Raw genomic sequence first — 21,045 nt, forward strand, 5'->3', positions numbered from 1 at the left:
ACATGAAAGGAAAATGCACTGAGAAGGACTGTTACATCGAGGCCTGTGAGCAACTTCTCATGGTTCTGTGCAAAGACTAAGCAAGAGCGGAGCTTCCTGATGAGCCCAAAGCTGCAGGATGAGTCCCAAGAAGTCCATGAACTTCTGGAGTCATTCCAGGTTCAGGGATGTGGAACCCTGGGACAGTCCTTCTCAAATCCTACAGGAACAAGGGGAACACAAAACCACAGAGGGCACAAGTCCTGACTTTCTGGGTCATCAGTTTTATCTCATGGCAACTAATTTAAAATTGTGTGCATACTAAATGAGACACAAATATACAACACAATACAAATTTCACATTCACTTTTTAAAAATAAGGCAGGATTAAAAAAATAATTACAGGCTATCTTGCCCTTCCAGACTATCCTTCCCAAACCCAGCTCCCATTTGTTCTCATCTAGGGTTAGGCCTATTTCAAAGGGAAAGATTGAGATTCTCTGCCCAAGGGTGAGACTCCATTTCCCCATGTCTAAGAAAAATTTTTGACAAGTGTTAATGAAGGGTGGTTTATAAACTTTTATGACTACACACAAAACCTCCTGCTAACTTTGGGTGCTGAAAGGATGCAGTCAACAACAGGCCAGAGGGGCACTTAGTCAAGGCAAAACCAAGAGTAACATAAGTGTCAGGGAGGTGAACACACTCAGGGATACAAAGAACCTCCCCCTCCCAGAGGCAGTCAGTGCCTTAGAGGTTAATATTTGACTTCAAGGTCACTCACTAGTCAAGGTTGCAGCAGAGCTGAGAACATGAGTGCCCTGCTCTCCCAGTGCTGTTAGCTTATAGACCAGAGACCTCACAGTCTGTCATCAGTCGATTCTAATTTCAGGCCTAGGGCCCGCACCCTGGCTTCCACTATGTAGGGCTCCCTTATATACTCAGAATGGTAGGCCACTGCCAGACACTTCCCCAACCCCCCAGACTCAGCAGCAGAGTGGAAGATGAGCAGCAGGACACTAGAAGGCCTCTCAAACCCACCCTCCAAAGCCTCATCTCCAGATGAGCAACCTCCAGAGGTCTGGGAGGCACCTACCTTCAGCATAAACCTCCAGGTTTCCTGTTTTAATCTACAACCGATGTGCACTTGACACTTAACTGTTTCTGTCCCTCTACATGAAGTTGGTTCTTCAGAGCCACTGATGCAGCAGCCCATGACAGCACAGCCTTATGCCACATGCCATGGCAGGGGCAAGCACCTTCAAGGCTACTCTCTTAGGTAGTACCCCCACCTTTCCTGTGAGAGGGAGGCTGGCTTCCTACACTAGAAGGAAGACTGCAGGCTCTCAGAGGGAAAGTGATTTGCCTGAGGTGGCAGGGGATAGAGGAGCTGGGCTTGCGGGGAGCAGCTCCCGTCTCATGTTCTGTCACTCCTCACCACAAACTCCCACTGTAATCCCTCCTCCCCTTCAAATGTGAAAATCAAGTCCCTTTGGGCAGCACTCAAATGAAGGCCAAGTGCTTCCCCAACACCCGCTTAAGCAGTCTGCAGTTGAGCACACTGGTGGGCAGCCCTTAGCAGGCAAGTAGTTCTAGACTCTAGGTATTAGCTCTGGGCAACACTATCTGTGGCAGAAGGGGATGGTCAAGGATGGGGAACCAGGAAACCTGGCTTTGCCTGTAACTGGATGTGTGACTTGGGAAGTTCCTTTTACTCTCTGGGCTTTGGTATCTCCATCTGGACAATGAGTAGGGGATTAGGTGATTTCTGTGCTTTGGGTACATTAAGAGCTTCCTACTCCAACATTCTAGATGCTACCCCGGGGACTCTGCTGTGCCCCTTCCCTTTCCTGAAAGAAAACCAAAAAGTTTGATACTGCCCATTTCCCTTTTTCAAAAATAAAATCCAAAACAACGTTGAAAGGCGCCAGTTTTTTAGATGAGGCAGCTGCAGTCTCCATCACCCTCTGTTCATTTTCTTCTTCCTGTGACACACTAGCTGAGAGAAGCTCTGAGGCCACCAGGACCTAGAACTGGCAGAACCCAGAGGCCTCTGATGAATTGTGATAACAGGTTCAAATCAGACACAGCCCGAGGGTTTCGCTCATCAAAGTCTCCCTCACACCTCGCTTCAGGCAGGCATTCAGCGTTTTGAGAGTTACCCAGGAAAATGGTTTGAGGTGCTGCTCAACCATTTCAATGAGCAGTACTGCCTGCTCTCTGGGGTCCTGATACCATCCCTTTTGGCAGGGTGGGGCCTCAGGTCAGGAATCAGACCTAAGCTAGAATACTGGCTCCATGGGGGAGCCCTTAACCTTCTCTGGGCCAGATTTCTCCATTGTGCCCATCTCTGCAGGCTGTCACAACAGCAAGTTAAGCACTTTGCATGATGCCCAGGGTACTGTTATTACTCAAACTGGAGAATCCTGGTAAATGCATTGCCCTGGTGGTGGTGGTGGGGTTCTCTTCTCAGTTAGGCAGCTGGGGTGGGGTTGAGATCCAGATGTGTCCAGTTGCATGACCTGTCCCCCACATCCTTGGTCAGAGCTGATGGCAGGAGAATCTTCTTGCCAAACTTAAAACTCTGGGCTCCAGTTTCCTCATCTTTAAAATGCAAGTTCATAAATGATGATCAAGGGCTGCCTGGAATTCCTTTGTAGTTCTTCCCAGGCAGTGAGGCCTGGGGAGTATGAATGAGAACAAAACAGGCACAGGGAGGGGAGGTGTAAAGGGGCTGTTCTTCTCTCCTTGAGTTGATCAAAATCAAGAGGTCCATAAAATGCTTGTGCCAGAAGGCGCCAAAGGCCACAGCATGGACACCAACTTTCCAGAGCTAACATGCCAGGGAGCACACACTGAGTTTGCAGCAGTCTGGGCTGAAACCCAGATCTCCAGTAAGGTTTAGGAATATCTTACAAGTTTTAGAAAATATAATGCTTAGTTCTGGTTTGACTTCTCTTCATAAGCTAGATAATCTATCATGACAATCTAGTTTATGATTCAGAAATACTAGGTTGGAAATTCCTGCCATTCAAATTCATGATTTAGTTCTAGTGCTGCTGGGAGGGCTGGGGTCCATGGCTATTCTCAGGCATCTGTGGGCTGGGTCACACCATCCTGCAGGCAGTGGGCAGAAAAGGAGCTGGATGCCCTGTCACCCTCTATGGCAGCAGCTGCCCTAGAGGGTCAGCAGGGAGGGGGTAGGATAAGGCCTTAGGATCAGGGTTTTCAAGGCCCACCAGCCCATGTGGCCTCAGACTCAGGGTGAAGAGTAAAGAGGGAGCACTGGGTGGCAGCGGAGGCCCCAGGGGAGGCTCAGCTGGTTTCGTTGATGGGAGTCCGGCTGCCTCCCAGCAGTCTTTCGTGCTCACCCTCCTGGGCAGGGGGCCAGCCCCTGGACAGGCAGGCCAGCAGTGGGCGGTGCAGCCCATTGTAGAGGGCAGTGCCCATCAGGAGGATGAGGAAGCCCAGGATCTGCAGTGGGTGGAAGGTCTCCCATCCCAGGGCCAGGCTCAAGGCCCAGATAACCACGGTGCGCAAGCTGTCCAGCACCATGCGGGTGGTGGCGCTCAACTCCTTAGTGACACTGATGCCTGCAAAGTTGAAGAAGGCGATGCTGCTGATGTTGCCCAGCAGTGCCAGGGCGATTAATGGTTGTTTGCCCAGCTGGCAGAAGGCATCCAGGGCATCCTCTAGTGTCCCACGAGGATTTCCACTGAAGGAGCCAGCAGGGATGTAGTACATGGGCACCAGGAGTAGGGAGAGGATCACAAAACCGAAGAGGCCTGGAGGGGTAAGGAATCACATCACAGACTCTGCCTTGCCCTCAGCCTCCCAGTATAGCCCACCAGCACTGCCTTTTGGCTCCGTTGGCCCATTCCTGGGCTCTGTCCCTTCACCTCTCTTCAGGGAATTTGGGCCTATGCAATGAGCTCTGGCTGCCCCTTTTACACCTATCCACTTGGATCTCACTGGATCAATAGTGAAATACAGGGCTGGGGATGTAGCTCAGTTGGCAGAGTGCTTGCCTCGCATGCACAAGGCCTTGGGTTCAATCCCCTCCCCCGCAACAAAAAGAGTGAAATACATCTTATATTGTGATCTGGGATACATGGACATGTGGGCATGCACTCCCCAAACAGCTGTGCTATGTCCGATGCCTGCTGACATTTAAATTATATTCTATTCATTTAAGAAAGAGCTGCTGGCTCCAACTCACTACATGCTTTCACAAGTTTGAAAATATAGAGTTCTCTAATTTAACATGTGACTGGTCTGTGGGAAGGAGCTTGTACCAGAATGTAAGTCAGTGCACTGCTTCATTCATAAAATCTCGCTAGAAAATAAAAATGAGTGGAAACAAACAGTATGCTTTGGGATGTGGCTGATCTACATGCTGCCATTAGCTCCTCTGGCTCTCACTGGGCCAGACACAAATAACCTATGACAGGTACTTGTCCATGGGCCACTCTGATAGCACAGCTCTCTAATCCAACTTGCTAATTTGGTATTTTTACAGCATAATTTTGGTAGTTGCTTCCTGGCTCAAAAATATTTGGTGTTTCCTCCTGCCTGTCACTTAGTCTAAATTTGTTGCTTGCTGTCAAGGTTCTCCATGATATGACCCTGACTTACTTCATCAAACCTATATTGCACTCAAATTACTCCAAATTGGTTTCCAAAGTCACATCCAGCTCCACAGCCCTTTGCCCTGTCTGGAGTTCTCAGCTCCTACCTGTTGGAATCTGTGGCTCAAATGCTACTTTCTCTGCCTGGAGGGGCCCAGACTGGCTCAGCAATTGAGACATCACTGGAGCATAGTAGGCCAAGCTCAGGCACACTGCCAGCCCTTTCTTCCTGCTGGTTGGCTTCTCAAGGGAGGGCCTGTGTCTTACTCATCTTCATCCTTGGCCTCCCTTTGCCTGACAGAGCAGGTGTCAGAGGATCTGTCAACTTATATCTGGTGAGGGAGGAAGGTATGAGGGCAGGAGAATCATCCCCTCAGTGGTCACTGACACCTGTCCTGTGATCCACTTGTGCAGTTCATGCCCTATGCTGTCCCCCAGTGTGTCCTCCCCTCCAGCCACTCCTCCCAGGCCTCTGCCCACACGTACCCTCAGTGCCCACTGCCCGGAGTGGGTGCACGTTGTGTTTGTAGACAAACTTCTCCTCTAGCACCATCTGGATGGCAACGATGACCTGGGCCATGATGATCAACAGGTCCCCTGTTGAAAGGAGGCAGGTGAAACCAGGGCTGCACCGGGGCTGGGTGAGGGGGTGATGACAGGAGGGCCCCAGGGACACGACATGCTAGCTCCTGACTTTGCAGGACCCCACACAGTTCACAAGGCAGTCATAATTGCTTGTGCCTGATTCCCTGGCCTCTGAGGGGTGGGATAGGCCAGATGGGTAGGGCTGAGGCTCCAGAGGTTCCAGAGACCTACCTGGGCCTGAGAACTGCATCCCAGGTAAGCAATTTTCTTAAGGCACAACAGGTTTGAGACAGCTGATTTAATCCTCTCTGAGTGACCCAGAGCAGACACTTCACTATAAAATGGGCTGCGATGGCTCCATCTGGGGATGTGGCAGGGCTACCATGATGAGGATGGCAGAGCTCAGTGTCATGCTGGGAATGTGTAAGTGCTCAGTGAGAGGTCCTTCTGATCCTGTCCCCATCCAGCAGTTTGCGTTTATGTATCACAAGGACAAGACAGCCCCCTCCTTGGGTCTCTTGCTCCTCTCGTGCTGCTTGCCACTCTTCCTTAGTGAACTATACCCCTCTCAAGTCTCCTGACCCCTTGAGAGCAGGTGTGAGCCCTTGTCCAGAACCTGCATATGGCAGAGCTTGTGTAAGTCTGTAGGACAACCATATTAGGCTCCCTGGGGAAGGTAGGATAGGACAGACAAACTCTTGTTACCCCCAAGGCCACACCTGTGATCACTTCGCTGAGCTTGTGCTGATTGTCTTGCTTGCTCAGGAGGTCAGCCAGGCCCACTACCACCAGTCCAGCGATGGTGGCCAGGATGCCCAGCCACTGGCTCGGTGCCAGTCTTCGGCCCAAAAAGGCCACTGAGAACAGGCCTGTGAATATGATCACTGCACCCCGCAGCATCTGAAAGCTGGAGGCACTGGTCATGTTCAGGGCTAGATGAGGAGAGACAAGACTGTTAGCTCCTGAGGGCCAAGGCTGGTTGCCACTGAGGGGTTCTCAGGGTTGAGCCAAGCTGAGCACATAAGTGCTCAATAAATCTTGGTTGTGTGTGTGTGTGTGCATACGCACACATGTGCATATGAAAAGTATGTGCAGAAAGGCAGGGTGGGGTGGGGGTGGCTGTTTGACCAGTGGCCCCCTCGGATCATGGCCTTCACTGAGCCCTTCTTGGCTTGGCTCTACTCACCCACATACATGAGGCTGGTTCCTGTCATGTCACAGAGGGCTGGAGGCAGGAAAAGAAGGGGGTTGAAGGGCTGCTGGGGGTCCATGCTGGAGACTGACTGCCCTGCGGCTCTGCACTGGAGCAAGTAGAAGGCAGCCAGGCAGGAGAACTCTCCCAAGAACATGCCCACTGCCTGCAGGGACAAGAGCCCACAGACTTAGCACTGAAGGGAACTAGGGACCACCTTTAGCAGCATTGTTTTTTAAGCAATCTTTCTTCAAATAAGAGCCTACTTAGAACCTAGGCCTGTCAAATCAATAAAAATAGCTGTTGCGGAGGCCAGACAGCCTCCTAGGTCTGCCCAAAGTCCTCAAAATAACTTGGCAGAAGCTCTAAGACTGTGTGACCCTGTGTGAAAACCATCCATCCAGGCCAACCCCTTGTGAGGTTCCATATGAAGAAACAGGCCCAGAGAGGATCAAAGACTCATGGAAGGCCACCAAGCAAATGGCTAGCAGAACTGGGGCTGAAATCTGAGTCTCCCAATCCCCAGTCCAATTCGGGGTATCTTTCACTGATGGGGTCCACCCTGAACGAGGGAGATTCTGGGCTCTTGGAGGATAGCAAATAGGATTTTGCCACTGCTGCCACTTTCCATGTATCCCAACTGGACATGGTGAAGACTTGTGTAGGTTTCCTACAGTACTGTGTCCTCTGCTTGCTTCCAGGGGTGCCCTCAGATCCTGGCCCTGTTCTAGGGGAGGAAAAAGTAGGGGAGCTCCATCCCTAAGCCAGAAAATGGCCTACCCTCAAGGGTGCTTGTCTGCCTGAGAGATCAGTGGGAGGGCCAGAGTCAGTACCTGGAGAAAGGGGTGCTTGAAGCTGTGCTCTGGGCTCTCTCCACAGCCCTTGGTTATGAAGTTGTCTGCCCACCTGCAGCAAAAAGAAGGAAAGGTCAGACCCTGGCAGTATGGCAGGACTCTGCCAGTCTGGTGCCTGTGGAGGGGCTTGCTCCTCTCAGTGCCAGGATGTCCAGACTCAGAGACTCAGCCCTGGCTGGGGCTCCCAAAGGGGCCAGCCTCCATAGAAAGTGGTTTTAACCAGGCATTTTCTCAACTTAGAAATGTGGGACTACAGTACCTATACCTTTGTAACTCCTAGAAATCAGACATTATCACAGTAGGACTGCTGTATATATGGTGAAATATAATTTACATTCATTACTTATCAAAATAAATTATACCCATTACTTGAAATTTAATGTATTAAGAAACATATATTACTGTATTGTGAATTTGCTTTTTAACATTTGACAACTTTGTCAATTTATTTTTATTTTTGGGTAATGGGATTGAACTCAGGGGCACTCAACCCCTGAGACACATCCCCAGCACTATTTTGCATTTTTGAAGACAGTGCCTCACTTTTGTTGAAGCTGGCTTTGAACTTGTGGTCCTCCTGCCTCAGCCTCCTGAGCTGCTGGGATTATAGGCATGCACGCTTAACTGGCTTCTTTTGTAATCCTTGGTCTCTTATTTGTACATTTTAAAATATTACTAAGAAGAGGTCTACAGGCTATGCCAGGCTGTCAAAGAGACTCATGGGACACAAAAGGTCAAGAGCCTCTGGTCTAGAGGGGTACTCTAGCCCTGGGAGATGACCACCAGAGTCATCTTCACAGAGACTGAATGTCCTGGAACATCCTTCTAAAGCTGACTCTAAAGCAGGGGGTAGATGCACTGCAGTCATGGAGTGATGTCCCAGAGAGCACCATGGTGGACAGGGAGTACTGATTACAGCACTCTCCCCTGCACCCACACCCCGCACCCCGCCCCCAACCCAGAATCCTCCATAGCACAGGCTTCGGGTGGCAAGCATGGTCATTCTGAATTGCCTGCCATCTTTACAAGAAAGCTCTCTCCTCTGAACTTAATTTTTGCTGGGCCGTTATGTCTGCAGTCTAGTCTAATCTTTTATTAGAAAGTCTTTCAGTTATCTGGAGAGTTTCCAACCCGAATCTCATGGCTAAACAGTCCAAGCCCTTCCTAACCTTTTGCTCTGCTAGCTGCTAACTTCTGGAAGTGTACTGGTAGCCTGGGCCCAGAGCCAAGCATGTGCTTTGGCCCAGTCAGAGACTGGCAAGACAGCAAGCCCTCCCTTGTGTTGGACATCCTTGGTCCACTGGCATAGCTCTGACCACACTAGGCAGATCACCTGCTGACCAGGCAATGCAGACCTGGAGCTATTTCCTGTGGGCTATAACCTGCTCCCACCAGAGCACCCCACATGCAGATATCTCTAAGATGCAAGGCTAGGGACCTCCCTCCCTCCCACAGTGTTGGGGATGTAATCCGGGGTCTCACTCACGCTGGGCAAGCGCTCTACCACGACTATGCTCCCAACTTCCGGGATTTCTTTCTGTTACATGTTATTGCCTGAAATATCTTCCCAGAGCAGTACATCATCGTGCACCCCACTCTTGGCTTACCAAGATTAACAAGTCTGAGCTCCTGAAGGGAGGGACAGACTTTTGCTTCCTGTGCTTCCCCATTAAGTGCCATAGGGCCTGGGTTTGGCAAAGCTCCTGCCCAGCAGCCCTGGTTTCTCTGTCCCTGGATGTGATGCCTGGCCCCTGGCAATGGGGAGGCCAGCTGGGCAGTGGGGGTACCTCCTGGTTGGGGAACAGGGGAACTGTGGGGGAAGTACAGACCTCTGAGGGAGTCACCACAGCTGCTCAGAGATCTGAACACACTTCAGGACGAGGGAAGGAAACAGGATAGTAGTGAACCTTGCCCAGCAGGAGACTCACCTGCTCCTGAAGATGCTTAGAACGTGGGGCAGCCAGGAGGGTTTATGATTCTTGGGAACAGGGTGGGGTGGAAGTTGAAGGAGAGCTGAGAGGAGTGGGGAAATTCGGACACGACTGGTTAGAAAGCAGAGAAGCCTGGAGCCCTGCACTCGCCTGGGGTCCAGCTGTAACCAGTCCCAGCACCAATGGGGCGAAGAAAGACCCCACTACAGAACAGAAGCCCTTTTCTCTGGGATTTCACTTCTGCCTGATCTGCTACTGGTTCTGGCTCTTGGGTCCCCAGGCAGGACAGGACATGGCATGTGAGTGGGGGCCATGGATAGACTATATGGTTCACCCAGGTAGGCCTGCTTTGAAGCCAGGCCTGCTTTGGCAGAAAGAGCCCTCTGGAAAGGGGAGGCAACTGGGTGAAAGAGGAGAAAAGAGGAAGCCTGCCCAGGTTAAGCTTTACCAAGTGTGCAGAGCAAACTGCCCCGAGCAAGGGAACAAGTCAGAGTGGGGAAATGGTGGGGCTGGAGCCAGGGGTCCTCCAGGAGGGACAAGAGAGGTGCCACCAAGTCCAATAAGGCCAACCAGAAGCCTAGGCAAGAAATATGGGGGGAAGGGGTGTGGCAGGTATGGAAGCCACTTTCTCATCCTGGCGCTACCCAAAGAAGTTCCCCCAGAATAGCAATGGTGCCTCCACTTAGAACTCAGCCTGGGGTACTGCCTTTGCAGTTTACAGTAATGACAACTCACATCCATAAACATTCTGATTCCACACTGGTGGCTGGGGGTGAGCTCAGCCTCCAGACCTTCCACACCTCTAAAATCCCTGCTCCTGGCACACTGTTATGCAGAAGTTCAACATCTGTGGTTTAATGAATGAGATTTCCAGGCTCCCCTGGCAAAGAGGCCAAGTTCTGCAGCCCAGAGGCCATGTCTCCATGAATCCCACTTCCCACCAGAGTTGAGTGGAACAAGCTGGGTCTAAGATAGAAACCTCTTCTGGGGCCTGTCCTTCATTAGGGGTGGGGTGCTTCATGGAATGCTGGCTGCGCGCTGGGATAAGCTCCCTTGTCCCCAGGGGTTGCCTAGGCGTCCTCTGAAAGGTAGGTCTGCCTGAACAGGCTGGCCTGGCAGGGTTCCCAGTGGGGAAATGGAATCACTTTGTATCTAAGAGCCCAGCAGCCCAAGGGATTGGGTGTCAGCAGCACAGGCTGCCCTGCCCGTCTATCTCTTCAGGACAGGGAAGGGACATTCAGACCTGTGGGCACTTTAGGGCAGGAGTCAGGCTTTGGCTCATTGTGCAGGCTCAGGAGGACCCCAGGTCTCACAGATGAGAGCCAAAGTTCAGCCTCAGTGTGTCTAGGGATGACAGCTGTGACTCCAAAGTGGGAGAGCACTTTGCTGTTTGTTGATGCTTCACAGAAATTTTGTTTGGTGGGCCACGCACCGAGAACTGATTTTGTGTGGAGCCTGAGCCAAGCACCTCATGTAGGCTGTTCTGGTTGAGACTCATCAGGATCCTCTTTTTAAATGGGGACTCCAAGGCTCATGGTGCAGAGAACAGTTCAGGCTCCTACAGTTAGCAGCCTGCAGAGCTGAGGTCGAATCCTGTATGAACTCACACTCAGGAGAGGCGGAAGCTTACACTGAAAGCAGTCTTGACTTGTACAGGCTGGACAGGTTACAGGGACAATCGGGAAACACTGATGAACTGGCAAGGCACTGAACAGTGTAAGTTCTGTAAGACCTGGCCTGGGTGGGTATTCAGTACACCATTTTCTGTTTCTTCTCCCTCCTTTCTTACTAAACAGGAGACCCCTCCTCTTGTGCTGGGGTCACTGTGGACCCAGCTTTGCTCTGCTGAAAACTGAAAGAGTCCATGCTCTGGAACCTGCCCTGCTGGCTGAGTCAGTGGCAGCTGGAAGGGCCTCAGGCTACTGCCCTTGCAGCTCCACAGAGCCAAAAAATGTGGCAGCAGAAGGAAACTTCTCAGATGAGGAACCGAGGGCCAGAGAGGTCCTGAAGGACACAGGGTCATTATGTGCTGAGTCTGGGCTAATACCCAGGAATGATGATATCCAGTTCTATGCCCCATCCCTAAGTTTTGAAGTTCTCTTATGACCTTCTTACTTTAGACTCTCTGCTTCTGTTGGGTTGAAGAGAGGGTCAGCCCTGCAAATAGATCTCTATTCTCTGTAGAGTTTTCTGGGGCACAGGCTGAGGCCCCATAAGGAAGTACCTCCTGCTGGCAGAGGCTGGCTCCTTTTAGATGGTTCCTGAGTGTTATGGGAAGGCTAGGGAGTGTGCGACTTGCTGAGTGGTGACTCAGTCCCTGGTGGGCCCTGCCCACACTCATAGCTCAGTGCTTTGTGCCAGGGTAGCAGGCAGAGACTGAGGAAGTGGCTGATGTGGCTGGCCCAGGCTGATTGCCTGTGTCCATTCCTGCAGAATCTCTGCCTTTTCCTCCTGCAGCCCCAGCTTGTCAAGCCCAGTGAGTCGGCTTCTTCCTCTTGCCAAGGGATCTACTGAAGAGAGATCTACAGAAGAACCAGGGTTTCTCCACTGTCTAGGGTGTTCCAGCAGAAGCCCCTGGCTTAGGAGAGAATAAATGACAATGAACCCCCCCATTTCTAGGGAAGAAAAATTTTCCTCAGTAGATCCTAGTGTCTGGGAAGGAGGCAGGTCAGGAATTTTCATGTCCTTTTACAGATAAGGGACTGAGAGGCCTTAGGCTGAAAGACTTGCCTTATCCTACAACTTTCAAGCCTCGTGCTCTTTGCACTCCATACCCTGCCCTCCCGACTTAAGGCCTCCTCAAGCTCACCCTGCAACCCCCTGCAGCAATTCTCCAGAGGCAGTTCACGAAACCAAGGGTGGGGTCAGGTGCCAAGGGCAAAGTTGGAGCTGGAACAGAAAGGCCAGTGAAGCTGTTCTCTAATAGAGGCCTGGAGGTACCAGGCAGGGTCCCTGGCCCAGGGATAGAGGAGTCTCAGACCCACATGCCCCCTAGCTGGGTGGGCCCAGAGCCTGCAGAAGTGTAGGTGGAAGCTGCACCTCACTTAAGTGTTTGTTTGTCCCTGACTCTTCAGATGTGGATCCTAAGCCAGATTCAGGAGAACAAGGCTCTGAGATGGGTGTGGGTTCAGACAGACAGAAAGGGTTTGGTCTCAAGATGATCAGCAGAAGGTGCTGATCAGAAAAGAGCCATAGAAAGAGAAGCAGCCACTTCCCAGAGAGGGGCTCTTTGCTAAGACTCAGGGAGGGGCCAAAGGGCCCTGCCTGACTGGTGGCTTTTCCTCCCAGGACATGTGACATCTCTCTGCAGCCTTCCAAAACCTGCTGAGTGAGCAGAGAACTGCCTTGTGGTTCCAGCACAGCAGGTGGCATGTGCTCACCCAGGGAGGGAAGCACACAAACTCCTTTTCCAGGCTAAGACACTGCAAGGGCCGCTAGAGGCTTTCTATCTGAACTTTGAGTGGCCCTTGGCACTAGGAGCAAGGCAAGCAGGATAATGGCAGACTTGCTGCCCAGTCACAGGGAGAGGGCACCCTGAGGGCTGGAGGGGAGATGCCACTTACAGGATTATACCTTCTTTGAATACAGGCTCATCTGTCCCTGTTTAGGAAGATGAGGGAGGAAAGCCCAAGAGGTGGGACTTTGGGTCATTTTGGTTCTAACGAACAGGACAGGACTAAGGTTCTGAGGCCTGGGTGACAATCCCCAGTCTGACATCAACCAGTCTGACTCACCACCTCACCAGCACCTTCTGATCTTTGAAACCAAACCATTCTGTCTGAAACTTCTCTTGGGGTATTCCCTATAAATTGCAGTCATCAGATCAGATAATTTCTAATAACCTAAACACCCTTCCCCAAAATGATGGAGAAGTCTCCAGTCTCCACACCCCCTCTACCCATTGGTGGTTAAAAGAATGGATTTGAGAGCCACACCACTTTGACTCAAATATAAACCCTGTCACCTGGTAGGTGACTTGAACTTGGCAAGTAACTTAATCTTTCTGCACCTCAGTTTACTTAATTGGGGATGATGAGTTTATCTACCCCATTGGGTGGTCACAAGAATTCACTGAGTTCACAGAAAAGGTGACCAGAGCAGGGCCTGGCACTTGGCGGGGTTGGGTGCACTCTGTGTACTGGCTGACTGTGCTGTGATCTGATGCAAACTGAGGATCAGAATGTGATTCTGTATTAATAATTCACATTAGGGAAAACATGCTGCTCTTCCTCATTCTTTCTAAGAGTATCCTTCTCACAATCTGGCCTTAGAATGCTATTTAAGATCCAACTCTGGAGCCAGTTTCAGGGTGGAGACTCCTGAGAGGCCCCACATCAGTTACAGGGCAGAGGCAAGATCAAAGACTGGGTTCCATAACAGACTTGGGAGCCTCCTTCCTGACTCTCAGGCAGCCTCCAATGGTGATGCCACCAGAGATTAAGGATCCTCTGGGTCCCCAGCTGACCGGTTTGGAGCTCTTAAGGAAGAAGCTGACTCAGCACAATGGTCAATTAGACTCTCCTTGGGGACAGCATCCCTGAAAGACTTAGAGCGACTTTCTGAAAACTTGAGTGAGGCCTTGGCTGGTGCAACCGTTGGATGGAAGACTTGTTCTATTGTGTTCAATTATTGACAGGGCAGTCCAAAGGGCCCTTTATACCTCACAGGAGTAACCTCTAGGAGACTGCAGTGCCCAGGAGGTCAGCAGTTCTCCGTAAGACACAGCTGGTCAGAGGTGAACCAGAGACTGACTGTGCCCTCCTTCAGGGGGAGCAGGGATACTGGCTGCCATGTGTCTCCTTCATCTCAGATTGTGAGTATTTCGAAGGCAGGGTCCTTTTTTGGCCTCTTTCCCTCCTACACTGTAGGTAACTTACAGTCATCTGACAGAGTGAATACTGCTCTCCCAGGCTGTCTTCTGAAACACCTTGTGATACTGATGAGTACAGGAGACACAAATGCCTCAGCAATCAGTAAGAAACAGCCACACCCTCAGAAGGTCCAAAGCAAGCTTCTTAAACTGTGGAGCCCAACAGAAAACCCAGGAGACTTGGAGCACATCTCAGAGGGCAGGAAAGCTTCCACTGGGAGTTGCCACACTGACTCTCTGGAGCCTGGCAGGACCCAGGTGGAAATGAGGTCTGACTGGGAGAGGACCACTGTCCACTGTTCTTCATGTACAGTGCATGACCCCGGTCAGGAACAGATGAACTAAACTGAAATCAGTTTAAGCAAAGGCTGGGCCAAATGCACTGGGGCTTTTAGATGGTGAATAGAAGGGGAAGGAAGGCCCTGTCCTGCAGTGGGAGTAGAGAAAGTGGCTGACAAGAGAAGAAATGGCTTTTCTGCCCATGACAGAGAGGAAGCTATGCCTGATCCCTCAGCCTCATGATGACCCTGGGTCCTCAGTCCCCTAACTTCTGAGGGTTACTCTGTCTCATCCTCATGTACCACAGTTGAACTGCCCACCTGCCCTCTCTGTCTGGGTTAAGAACATGTATCTTCTTCCAGGCAGAAACCCCGAATCCTGTGGCTTCATTCTGCACTGGTCTCTCCCACCTGCCCCTTCCTTTCCTGCCTCACTATCATCTCCTGGTTTCGTTATATGGCAGCAGCCACACAATGATTTTCCTTGCCCGAAACAATCTTCAAGATGACCCCCAGGTTAATCAAAAGGCGTCTTTTTTTCTATCATATACTTTCAACATGTCTTTCCTCAGCTAGACAATCCATCTCTGATTATGGGATAAACATCCGGCCTAGGCATTTGGTGCTGGTTCCTGGTGTCGCTTCCATCTGGACTTTCCGTTCCCCGCCTCCAAGTCTCCGCCACAGACAGAACCCCACCTAAGCATCAAGGCGCACCCAACCCCTCCTCCACGGCAGCCCGTGGACACCCTCTGCTGCCTCACCCTTCATGCTCATTGGCCACTCGGCCTGCACCGCAGGACAATAACTCTCGTGCCCAAGTCCTGGCGCCTCCCTCTCTGGCCCCAGGCTCCCGGAGGCTCGGCTCGGGCTCAGGCTCAGACCACAGCACTGGGAGGCAGCGAGGTCCAAACTCCGGTTTTAAAGATGAAGAAACTGAGGCGCGGGGACACGACGTGACCCCTAGCCTGGCACCCTTGGGTTGTCCATAATCAGGGCGAACCCACAGCAGCAACTGGGAGGGCGGGTGAAGCCCGAAGGCAGAGCCGCGGAGGGGCGGGCGGGAAGCGCGCGGGATCGCCAGCGCCCGCAGGCCCAGCAGGGCCCCCTCCCGGCCGGGCCCAGACTCACTTTGCCGACAGCGTGTTGATGGAGCCGGTGACGAGCATGAGCCCGGCCAGGAACAGCTGGTACTTGGTCCAGGCCATGGTGGCAGACTTGCGAACCCGCCAGAGTGAACAGCTCCCGCCGGGTCACCCGGGGGGCTCGGGTTCAAGCGCTTCCGGGCCGGATGTCACGTGATCGGCGCAGGCCCCGCCCCTCGCCCGCTTTATCCGCCCCGAAGAGCGCGCGGTGTCTGAGGCACTCAGCTGGGTGGGCGGCCGACTTGCTGGTCCCCGCTGGTGACACTGGCAAGCCCGCGCCCAGTCTCCCCCAGCCCTCTTTTTGTTTGTTGGGGATCTCGCAGCCTCACGCATGCTAGGCAAGCGTGAGCTGCGTACGCACAGCCCGTGCCTCCCGGTTTGTAACCGGGGCTGATGGGAGGATGCATTGTCGTGGGTGTTAGAACGTCTGTAAACCATTTGGAGAGGTTGAGCTGAAGGATGTCAGACACCAGCCGCGAGGTGGAAACGTCCACCGTGGGAATCTCGTCTCTCCAGGGTACCCTGGGAACTCCCGGGAGGCCTCGAAGTGTCCCTGGGGATCTCAGTCCGCTCACATATTCCAGCTAAGCGGCGTAGGAATCTAGTTCCAGCTGCTAGGGGCACCATTTTACGGTGAAAACTAAATTGAGAGAATCCGAGTGAATTGCTTAAGATGGTTCTTGTTAGTGGTGCAATGTGTGTGTGTGTGTGTGTTTGTGTGTAGGTGGGTGGGGCGTTGTACTCAAGATTCTTCAATCTCCCCAAATCCGTGCCTTCTGCACAATCGGTGCACCAAGCCTGGGCTCCTGCTCTTTCACAACCGTCTAGATGCTGTTCAGAGACATCCAGATAGAAAGACCTTCCCTGGTAGGTTTGCAGAGAATTTCTGTCCTTTAAAATCCGACTCCTGTCTTCAGCCACCTGCTATCCACTTTCCTCTTCCTCAGTGCTGTAGTCTACATCCCGTGCCTGATGTACTGGAGGCCAAACCCCTGGGAGGACTGCTTTGACCCAGCACATTCATTTTCCCCATTTTTGCAAACCTTGTTACTGGCCTCACAGAGGTAGGGCCTCTTTCCTTCTTACCGTTAAGACTTCCTTGAAATCGTGCCTGGTCAGTGTAGACTCAAAAACTCTCAAGGGTCTGTGCCAGACCTCTGTTGCAGGAAGCCCAGATGGAGAGGGTGTCATAAGTGGGATTTTGGCCAAAATGTAGGAGGTCACCAGATAGACAAGGGACGGGTTTTCCAGCAGGAGGGAATGGTGCATTTGATGGCTGAAAGGCATGAGTGACTTTGGAGTGTGTCTGGGACTGCAGACAATTCTAGAACTTTTCTTCGCTGGAGCCTTCTCTCAGGAAGATAGGAGACCTGGAGGAGGTTTCTTCCGAGTTTCTTGTTCCCAACAGCACTTCTAGTTTAGTGTGATTTCAAAGGCATTCATTTATTTATCCAAAAAATTTGCCATGACACTGGGATGGTAGGATGAATGAAAAACAGCTTATGTCCCAAGGGACAGACTGGGGCAGCCCCACACCAGCTGACAGTTCTCTCCCCATGGTAGGTAATTCCTTTAGACCACAGTGAATCACTCAGTGGGGCTGTGAACCATCCCCCCCCCCAATATGTCCAGATCAAGGGCACTATTCTGAAGTAAACAATATCTAATGATATTGGTGTCACCAGCCCGACATGATGTCACTAGAAGCAATCTCTGTCTCTATAGCCACATCATAAAATGAATTTTAATTTATCACAGTGTCTTTAACCATCCACCTAACAGCTGTCTCTGGAGCCTGGGACATAGGAGAATTTATTGGTAAATATACATAGTGCCCACAAGTGTAAAGCCCAGAGCCAGGTATGGGGCCCTGAAGAACAGCCATGCAAGGTTGCTGACCTCAGGGAATTGGGGATTTAGCAAAGGAGGGTCTGAGCTCCCGTTAACCTATACAGCAATGTGAGAAAGTGTAAGAGACAGAGGAGTCAGGGGAGGGCTGGATTTCTTAAGGGGGCAGGGAACCAGGGGGAGGTAACAGTGACAATCTGAACTGTCTGTATCAGTTGTTTCCTAGTCTGCGTCAGCCCTATGTCAAGACTTTGACCTCTGTGGCCTCAGTTTTTGCAGCAGTTGTTACCAAACCATACATGTTTTGCTAATTACTGAAAGTGAGTTTTGCCAGAGAGAATGGGTTTATTCACAAGGTAGCCAAACTGAAGGTAGGAGACCCAAGTATCAAATCCACCTCCGTGAGGTTAGGGTTAGGGAGTATTTTTGGGGAAAAGTGGCAGGGTGATCTGAGGCGTGAGGAAAGGTGAGTGGAAGTGGGGTCATCAGTGGTTCTCACATACTTCAATAAACTTTATGGCTCTACATGGGACACGTGTTCAGAAAATGGTGGCATTAACATGATCTGAGGATGGAGGTTTTGGCCTCCTGACTTCAAAAGTGCTTCCAATACTTTGCCTAAGAGCTTAATCCAGTCTTTTGGCTTTGTCTCCCAAAGTGGGGACATTTTGAACAAATTTGCATGCCACCTTCAAAGAGCCTATAATTTCCAGAATCAAATAAAACGCTCACTGCAAGCCCTGCTTTTGTATTCAAAGCTTTCTCCCTGCCAGCTCATGGCTTGTCTGAAAGATTGAACATTTCCCCAATCAATTTAATCACATTAGGAGAGAATTACTTTACCGTGGGAAGGATAAAGATACTTCTGCAGTCAGCCCAGGTGAGACATGATTTTATTTTGTTTTAAACATGTTTTTGTTGTATATTCTTGGGCCTTTTCCTCTGGTGTAGCCTGTCCCCTGGCTAGAATATGATCCTCTCCTGGGCAAGGTCTGTGTGTCTCTTGGCCCTCTCCTCTCTCTCTACATGCTGGCATTGGAAGGGTGGCCCTCTAAGGATGTGTCTGGAGAGGGCAGCAAGGGGCATAGGAGTAAGAGAGCTGGGTTAGGTCCTGGGAGAGAATCTGAGATGTGAACCACGCCTGACAAAGGTAGAATGTGTGGACCATTTGTACCGGCAGAGAGGCAGCTCCTTCTGGCTGACTTTCTAGCTAGTTTCTATGGTAACCAGATATCATTAGATTAGAAGTCACCAGCTCCTTCTAGCTTCAGGTCCTCATAAGGTCATTCTCAAACCTCCTCTTCTTTCTTATCATCTTTGTTCCTAGACCTTATGCTCCCTATTTTCCCAGTCAACTCTGATCACTAGCTTTAGGGGCAGATCAGTGGATTCTGGAAGCTGGTGTTTGGCTCCAGCAGGATCAAGGCACATCCAGATAAATCATTGTCTCCCAGTTAAATTTGATTTCAGATAAGCAATGCATCATTTTATAGCAGAGTCACCTGTTGCTTAATGACAGGGATACATTCTAAAAGCTGGTGATCATCATAGACTGTGCGAACATCATAGACTGCTTACACAAACTAAGGTGGCTGCCACGTCACTGGGTGATATAATCTTATGAGACATTGAATGATCATTGTGTGGCATTTGACTGTATGACTATGTCCCTACTATTGCTTGGAGCATACTTACAGTAAAACATGATTCATTATTGATCTGAAATTCAAATTTCACTGGGCACCCTGTATTTCATTTCCCACTCTGGCAACCATGCTGGATTATGTCTATTGAATTACATATGCATGTTGAATTATCATAGCATTCCCCATAAAGATGTACAAATACTATGTCTCAGTTAGAAAAGATGATTTTGAAGTATTTGGGAGAAGCTGAGCATGATCTGTATAGGAAGCTATTGCTTCTTTATTCATCTATTTAGTTGCCTATTACTTTCATACCAAATTACCACAATATAATGACTTAAAACAGCACAAATTTATTCCCATACAGCCCTGGAGCTCAGAAGTCTGAAATACAGTCACTGGGCTAGAGTCAAGGTCTAGGCAGAACTGTGCTCCTTTGAGAGGCTCCAGGGAGAATCTGTTTCCTTGTCTTTTCAAGCTGCTTTTTCCTTTTTCTTTTTGCAGTTCCAGGGATTGAACCCAGGACCTACACTCCAGCCCTTAAAATTTTTTATTTTGAGATAAAATATTCTATATTTTGGGCTTGCTAACTTGTCAAGACTGACCTGGAACTTGCAATCTCCTGCCTCAGCCTCCCAAGTGTCGAGGATTGTAGGTGTGCACTACTGGCACCTTTTCCAGCTTCTGGAGGCTGCCTGCCTTCCTTGTTCCTGGCCCCACTTCACTCTGACCTTTGCTTCTGTAGTCACATATCCTTCTCTGGCTCCGATTCCCTTGGTGCTACAGAACTTGGCATTGCATTGGTCCTGCCTGGATAGCCCAGGATACTCTCCCCGTCTCAAGATCTTGAACCACATCTGCAAAGTCTCTATTATTACATTTAGGTAACCAATTCACAGGTTTTGGGGACATCTTTGAGAGGCCAAAATTCTTTCTACCAGAGTTATGATAGATGCATTATGATAACATTTTTTTAAAAAAAGGTCCTTAGCTGTTAGACAGTGAAGTAATTGTAGGTAAAATGATTTACTTGAAAATACTCTAGGGCCAGGATGGGGTGTAGCTCAAGATGTGCTTTGTATGTGAGAGGCCTTGGGCTCAGTCCCTAGCACCAAAACAACTAAACAAAAACATCCTAGAAAAAATATACAAGAATGGAAGGAAGTTGATGATTGTTGAAGCTGAGTTACAGGTATATTCATTGTACTTTTTTCTGTAATTTTTTACATATTTGAAATTTTCCAAAATAAAAAGTTAAACACGTAATCTTTATGGTACTGGTACGTGGATAGATAAGTATCTTGAAACAAAAATTAGAAATCTGGAAATAAACCAAATATGAATAGAAATTTAATGACTACAAATAGGGTGTTTTGAAATAGTGGTGATTATTTAAATAATATTTAGACAACTGGATAGATATGTGGAAAAATAAACTTAAATTCCTACTCTCCCCTTACAGCAAAATATATTACAGTTGGATAAAAGATTTGACTGGCAGAAAAAAATTATATCATAAAGTTACTAAAAGAAAAACATGGAAGAGCCATTTCAAAAAGTTTTAATAGTATTGGAATAGGGAAGACCTTACAGAATATGACCTGACATTTTGTGTGGGGAAAAGAAGCACAAATAAAATCAAAGATTAATGACTGGGCATGGTGGTGCATGCTTGTGATACCAGCTCGGGAGACTGAAGGAGGAGGGTTGCAAGTTCAAGGTCAACTTGGTCAACTTAGTGAGACCCCATCTCTAAAATGTCAGAGCAGCAACAACAGCAAACTATGACAATTGATGGAAAGTATTTGCAACTCACATCACAAAGGCCTATTTTTTTGACATATCAAATCTTAAAAATCAACAGATATTGTGCACATGACAACTCAACCACACTAGCTATTAGGAATCGTAAATCAAATCATAATATACCCTATACATCAACAAGGATGGTTCTAAGTTTTTAAAAAAGAAAATAACAAGTGTCAAAGAAGATGCAGAAAAGTTGGAACCCTCATATACTTGTGGTTGGAATGTAAAAAGCAGCTGCTTTGGAAAACAGTTCGACAGTTCTTCAAAAGAGTAAACCTAG

The 21,045-nt window shown here is 49.7% G+C and overlaps 1 protein-coding gene across 1 annotated transcript; it reads right to left on the reverse strand.

Moving 5' to 3' along the window:
• Window positions 1–243: 243 nt before the first annotated feature.
• On the reverse strand, window positions 244–15,624 carry SLC35F6 (solute carrier family 35 member F6). Its single transcript, XM_079110535.1, has 6 exons — window positions 15,449–15,624; window positions 7,218–7,290; window positions 6,379–6,550; window positions 5,912–6,124; window positions 5,094–5,204; window positions 244–3,764 (listed from the first exon to the last, which is right to left on the reverse strand). Exons 1-6 carry the CDS (start codon window positions 15,523–15,525, stop codon window positions 3,295–3,297), a joined length of 1,116 nt encoding a protein of 371 aa, XP_078966661.1. The 5' UTR covers window positions 15,526–15,624; the 3' UTR covers window positions 244–3,294.
• Window positions 15,625–21,045: the final 5,421 nt, after the last annotated feature.

Source organism: Sciurus vulgaris, assembly GCF_902686455.1.
Source record: "Sciurus vulgaris genome assembly, chromosome: 14".
NCBI lineage: Eukaryota > Metazoa > Chordata > Mammalia > Rodentia > Sciuridae > Sciurus > Sciurus vulgaris.

Coding starts and splice junctions, on each gene's coding strand:
- SLC35F6 (XM_079110535.1), bottom strand. CDS start 15,525: ATGGCCTGGACCAAGTACCAGCTGTTCCTGGCCGGGCTCATGCTCGTC. Junction 5,205..5,911: donor GCTCAGCGAAGTGATCACAG/GTGTGGCCTTGG, acceptor TCCTTTCAACAG/GGGACCTGTTGATCATCATG. Junction 3,765..5,093: donor CCGGGCAGTGGGCACTGAGG/GTACGTGTGGGC, acceptor TTACCCCTCCAG/GCCTCTTCGGTTTTGTGATC.